Source organism: Priapulus caudatus, unplaced genomic scaffold (assembly GCF_000485595.1).
Source record: "Priapulus caudatus unplaced genomic scaffold, Priapulus_caudatus-5.0.1 Scaffold2038, whole genome shotgun sequence".
In the NCBI taxonomy this organism is placed as follows: Eukaryota; Metazoa; Priapulida; class Priapulimorpha; order Priapulimorphida; family Priapulidae; genus Priapulus; species Priapulus caudatus.
This window is the reverse complement of record NW_014579099.1, coordinates 16,316-23,143: the sequence shown is the minus strand read 5'-3', so window position 1 is coordinate 23,143 and position 6,828 is coordinate 16,316. Positions and strand designations below refer to the sequence as shown.

The following is a 6,828-nucleotide window of genomic DNA, read 5'->3' as shown; positions in this document are numbered from 1 at the left end:
AAGATCGGATCCTAGTATTTTTCGGCGGGTAGAGGGTTGAATGAAACGGGACGCAATAGAAATGACAGCTTAGATGACAGAAGAATATGTCACCTAATTTAGCCATATTCTTGCTACGTTCATTTCAATAGTTTTTCCTGTCTAGACTCTTAAACTCGTCCAGCAAGCTTATGGATTTGAATTATGGGTGTTTTAAAAAAAAGATAACTTGGCCAAAAAAAGTGTAGGCCCGGGCCTACAGTGCTACATACTGGCTACGCCACTGCATGTATTTTAGATCGCAATAGCCGTACGTGTATTTTACTTGTGAATTGTTCATGATTTTTGATTGTGAATGCAGTCTTAAAAGATTGCGTGCTGTAATTAATTTGCTAAATTTGGTTAATTAGTATTCGAGTTTCTTCGTCATGTATTTCGCTCAGATGACAAATTTCATCGAGAGCGTAGAGAGACATCTCCCTTATGTAATGGATATGAGTTTGATTGAATTTGATGAGCAGTTGTGTAGCAATGCCCTTTACAGTGTTACCCGTCCGTAACCCTAACAGTAGGCTGGCCTATCCTAAATTTTGTTAATTAATATTCGAGTTTCTTCATCATATATTTCGTTCAGATTAATGACAGATTTAGAGGTTCTGCTGCGATGGCTGTGCGTGCGTGCGTGCGTGCGTGTGTGAATGCGTGAGTATACCTGCTTACGTGCTTGTGTGCATGCTTGAGTATACCTGTTTACGTGCGTGCGTGCATGCGTGAGTATACCTGCTTACGTGCGTGCGCGCATCCGTACGTGCGTGAGTATACCTGCTTACGTGCGTGTGTGCGTGCGTGAGTATACCTGCTTACGTGCGTGCGTGCATGCATGCGTGAGTATACCTGCTTACGTGCGCGCGTGCGTGCAAGCGTGCATGTGTGCGTGCATGCGTGAGTATACCTGCTTACGTGCGTGTGTGAGTATACCTGCTTACGTGCGCGCGTGCATGCATGCATGCGTGCGTGTGTGCATGTGTGAGTATCTGCTTACATACGTGTGTGAGTATACCTGCTTACATACGTGTGTGAGTATACCTGCTTACGTGCGTGTGTGAGTATACCTGCTTACATGCGTGTGTGAGTATACCTGCTTACGTGCGTGCATGCGTGAGTATACCTGCTTACGTGCGTGCGTGCATGCGTGAGTATACCTGCTTACGTGCGTGTGTGCATGCTTGAGTATACCTGCTTACGTGCGTGTGTGAGTATACCTGCTTACGTGCGTGCATGCGTGCGTATACCTGCTTACGTGCGTGAGTGAGTATACCTGTGTGGTGGTGGCACCAGTCACCACGGTTCCCAGCTAGGTAATTGTGAGGTAGCTCACTGGGAACCACAGGCAGGGTATGGGTAAATGTTTTGTATTTGCGATTGTATAATTATTTGTCATGTCTGGTGTCTATTAGTGCGTTTTCGTGCTGTTTTGCCTGCTCACCAATTGAAAGATGTGGATAGTCGAGTCCCTACATGGGTGTCACTTTCCCCCGGGCGTAGATGGAGGGTGCCGCTACGTGGCAGCACTAGTCACTTCGTACACTTATTTCCTTATATTATCATATTATTATACCCTTATTTCGCTAACCCTTAATCCGAACCCTAACCCTAATCTTAACACTAGTGCTGCCACGTAGCGGCACCCTCCATCTACGCCCGAAGGAAAGTGATTCCCGTCCCTACATGGGGGCAGCCATGTTGGGTGGGTTAGCAACCCCCTCTAGCGGCGGAGAGTGGCTCGGGAAAAATGAACAGCTGACACTGTGTGTGAGACTGGAGTGACAGCTGAGTTCGTCTCGGGAGTTGAGAGAGGTAACACTCGAGTTCGTCTCGGGAGTCGAGTGAGGTAGGCCTCGCAGCATGTATAGCTAGTTCACTCTGTATGAGCATGGAGTGGAGAGGCCGGTTGAGTTGTGTGTGGAGCCTGGAGAGTATGCCTGTATGGTGACAGCTAGCGTACGTGTACTGGTGGTAAAGTACGTACGGTCACCGGTGTTCGACGTGGCTTGTGGGTGAGACCCCACAGAGAGTCAGCCATAGTTAAGAGCTTCGGTTGGTGAATAGGCACCGTTGCATTGTCCTGTTGTTGTGGGGTGAGTAAATAATACAGTGAGTAGAGTATTAAATGGACTCCTAAAATAGTAGAGAGAGGAATGCCAACTCTACACGTGTAGGATAGAAACTGGCCTATGCTGTGAGCGGCCGTTCGGTAGAGAGCCTGCCGGTTATTTAGCCCTTTGTCTGGCTACGCTTATATCTGTATAGCCTTTGTTTATACACCGGGTTGACATTTATTATAAGACGTAACGTAAGGCCAGCAGAGCAGGGTGGGGTGCCCCATTGTCATGTTTGTGGTGTCGTCCCTCGTCCGGCATTGTTGACTAACCACGCTATCGCACCGGAGCCGGAACGAACGCTGGGTTGGGTACTACGGAGTGAGCGCAGTAGCACTGAGGCGCTCTGGTGGCTAGCGGAGTCCGGGTGGCGACGATACGGCCATTTCAACGCATCCGGGACATACTAGGTGAGTGTTCTTACCTAAGGTTACAGCTAGTCACTATGTGTCGACTGGTGGCGCCATCGGTTGGCGCGGAAGACCACAAAACGCTACACCTGCTTACGTGCGTGTATGTGTGCGCGTGCGTACCTGCTTACGTGCGTGTGTGAGTATACCTGCTTACGTGCGTGGGTGCGTGCGTGCGTGCGTGCGTGCGTGAGTATACCTGCTTACGTGCGTGCGTGTGAGTACGAGCGTGCGAGCGTGTTGTATGTTTGCTCAATACTATTCAGAAACTAGAGGCACTACGGAGTGCATACCTCCGCCAAGGACATACGCCATACGCCATACGCCATACGACTCACGAACACAGGAATAAGCCACGACAACAGAACTATTTATTTATTTATCATCCATACCCGTGACTGAGAAATTGTATTTGGTTTTATTTCATGCGTCTTCGACATGTTGACTTGCGTAGTATACACACGTCTGATGTATAATCAGGTGTGATGATAGTATAACATATTAGTAGTAGTATAACATAATAGCAATACTAAAGTAACTATAGTACTAAAGTAACACTATAGTAGAACATTATCTATATTATGACACTACTGAGAATATTAATGGACCTACCAATCCAGCCTTACACTTATCTATGAGTCACTTAGCTAGGCAGAGTGCACTGAGGGAGTGCATAATATTATGTGTTACAAGCTGGCTCGCTGCGCTGGCACTGGAATATCGATCGCGCGAACGAACAAAACTAGACTGGTACCCGGTCCCACCTCTCGGCTTAGTTACTCGATGGGGGAATCGAGGTGGGAGCGAGTACCAGTCTAACGCAAACGGACAGTCTAACGCGAACACACGAGAGCGAAAACATAACCTCCTCCAACTCCGTTGGGCGGAGGTAAATACACCAACTCAATTAATAATTATTACCAATTATATGTATTTATACCACACACACACACACACACACTCACGCACGCACGCACGCACGCACGCACGCACACACACACACACACACACACCACAACACACACACACACACACTCACACAGATTTTTACACTTCCCTTTTTAGACTAAGCTTACACAGTACGAACTTACAAGCCATACTCTAGTCGGCATTCCTTTGTCAACTATGCAATACATATGGGGCGCTGGCCTTCCCTAAAGCACATCAAGTTAAAAACAAAACTGGCAGCTATATCTATACATCTATAGCGCACTAAGCACTTCTGAGAACTGATCAGCAATGGAAAATGAAAGAAAATGGGGGGGGGGGTTACAACAACATATGAGAATAGCAGCGATCGCGAGAGCAAATGTATCCCATATTCACGTGGCAAGCAGTAGCTATGTCATTGGCAGTGTGTTATCACGTGTCTATGGCTTTCCTCCCATGTGAGTTAACTTGTGTGTCTTGAGATTTGCTGGTTGATTGCACCTGTAGTCACACATATCACATGCATAGCGTTTCTCTCCTGTATGAATGCGTTTGTGTTGCTTGAGGCAAGACATTTCAGAGCAGCTATAATCACACGTATCACATGCATAGGGTTTCTCTCCTGTATGGATGCGTTTGTGTCGCTTGAGTTTAGCCACTTCAGAGCATCTGTAGTCACACGTATCACACGCACAGGACTTCTCTCCTGTGTGAATGCCCTTATGTTGCTTAAGATATTTGGATGACGTACATTTGTACTCGCATTTGTCACATGCATAGGGCTTTTCACCTGAGTGTGTTCGAAAGTGCACCTTCAGACTACTCAAGCGAGAATATGAATATGAACAAATATCACACACGTAGGGTTTCTCTCCTGTGTGAGTTCGCTTGTGTGTCTTAAGATTGGATAGTTCAGTGCACCTGTAGTCACATGTGTCACATGCATAGAGCTTCTCTCCTGTGTGAGTTCGTATGTGTGTCTTAAGACTGGATAGGTGACGACACCTGTAGTCACATGTGTCACATGCATAGGGTTTCTCTCCTGTGTGAATGCGCTTGTGTTCCTTGAGGCAATTCATATTAGAGCATCTATAATCACACGTATCACACGCATAGGGTTTCTCTCCTGTGTGAGTTCGTATGTGTGACTTAAGATGGAATAGTTGAGTGCACCTGTAGTCACATGTGTCACACGCATACGGTTTCTCTCCTGTATGACTGCGCTTGTGTCTCTTGAGATTATTGGATGACATACATTTGTAGTCACATGTGTCACACGCAAAGGATTTCTCTCCCGTGTGAGTTCGCACGTGTGCCTTAAGGCTGGTTAGTTGACGGCACCTGTAACTGCATATGTCACACATGTAGGGTTTCTCTCCATGTGTGCGCATGTGACTCTTGAGATTAGCAGAGGTAGTGCTGGCATGTGAGCAAACATAACACACATAGGGTTTCTCTCCTGTGTGAATGAGCATGTGGGTCTGCAGATGCTTCTCTAGCGCGAATCTGTGTCCACACGTATCACACGCATGCGGCTTCTCTCCTCCTGCAGGCGGCACATCTAAGTGGGAAAACTCCATCACGCGGGTGGGAAGCTAAGTAGTTTCTTCCCCCGCGCAGGTTCTCCCGTCTGTCGTTCGACTTTCTGCGGGGAAAAAAGATCAACGTTAATCACCAACTTCCTTCAGCTTCAGACATTCTTACTGTGAACACGGTTGTCTATATCAATACGATGGAGATTTGCAATGATTTTGACCATCTCCTCCGAATTTTAGTTCATTAATCCACATGAGCATGCCAACATCAACTGCACACCTATGCAAGCCAATGTTTCCTACAAGTATTATGATGATAATCGACCTCAGTCGTTGGGCACCGTGACACCTATGTCCTATTGGAGCCACGCTGGCACTGATGGGGGTTTGGGGAAAAATATGGCCTGGAATTTTGTTTAGGAATATGCTATAAAACTAGAAATGGCAGTTCAAGGTAGGTAAAGTGAAATAAGTCACAAAGACAAAGGTTTGTTACACAGCTCATCTGCCTCAGATGTGTAAGAGTGAAAAGGAAACATGATCAATTTTAAGGTCAAGGTCAAATAAAGGTCGCAGCGACCTGGTTTTGGTACGCAACACACCTTCTCCCCAAGATGTGTAAGTATACAAAGTTTGGTCGCGCTAGGCCAATTAGGGGCCGAGTTATAGAACAAAAGGGAAATATGATCAAGGTCAACGTCAAGGTCAAGTTTTGGTATGCGACACACCTTCTCCCCAAGATGTGTAAGTATACCAAGTTTGGTCACGCTAGGTCAATGAAGGGTCGAGTTATAGAGCGGAAGGGAAAGTGTCTGCGGTAGCGGCAGCTGGACAGACATGAAACCATAGTATCCCCGCCGACTTCATCGCGGGGGATACAGTAACGCATTTTCATGGATTCTAGGTACCAATAAATTGCTACAGAACATTTAATTTCATACGTGATCTTGTAAATACGAAAACAAAATATGTCATAGTCAATTAGTGTTTTGACACGGGTGTGCGATTAACATTTTTTAAATAAAGGTCGTTAAAATTATCGCCCATCAACATTTGCATGTCCAAGTAGGATATAATTATTTTCATTCATATGGAAAAAAATGCAAACTTTCATCTTGCGTGGACTTTTATTGAGCAGTAAAGCATATACATGTATAAATTATACATATATATATATTATATAATAATACACAGATATATAATTTTGAACCCAATAATCTACAATTGCACAATTCACATGCTAGATGAATTCAGGTTGCACAATATCTGCATGTGAATTCGACCCAACACAATCTTGAGTAGGGGCACCCAATACCCTAGCCCGCCCAGGATCAAGGCCTCCCTCTGCATTTTTGAATGATTGAGCAAAGACTTGAGCCACCTAAGTTATCTTTTAGCCACCAAGGAAAATCTATTGCCACTGTTTTTTTTTAATCATATATGTGCTTAGTAAGGCATAAGCAGGTCATAGATATGGGAAAAGATTGTGGACGAAAATATTTCATGAAATGACGCGGTAATTGGATTATTTCATTATTTAATCATAATTTAGTGAGCAGCTAAATCATTTGCCAATTGTGTTCGACACTTAGTGTAATAAAACTGCCACAGGCATTTATTCATCACATTCTGTGAAGGTGGCGAATGCCAGCGGTAGCCCAGAGGCTCTATGACTGTAAAGAAACAATCTTCTCAATGATCAAATCAGCTTTAATCACATTATAGAAGCCTGCCCCTATTTTATGGAAAAACATGTGTAGCTTTAAATGAGTGTCAATGACACTGTAGCTCACCACAAAAAAGGACACAAATGAG

At 45.2% G+C, this 6,828-nt stretch overlaps 1 protein-coding gene across 1 annotated transcript in view; it reads right to left on the bottom strand.

Annotated features, from left to right (window-relative positions):
• Window positions 1-3,883: 3,883 nt before the first annotated feature.
• The window catches only part of LOC106818121 (zinc finger protein 235-like), a 15,626-nt gene continuing 12,681 nt past the window's right edge, over window positions 3,884-6,828 (bottom strand). Inside the window, exon 2 of the mRNA XM_014822840.1 lies at window positions 3,884-5,123. Coding sequence (XP_014678326.1) covers window positions 3,919-5,058 — 1,140 coding nt within the window. The 5' untranslated portion in view covers window positions 5,059-5,123 and the 3' untranslated portion in view covers window positions 3,884-3,918. The remainder of the gene's footprint in view (window positions 5,124-6,828) is intronic.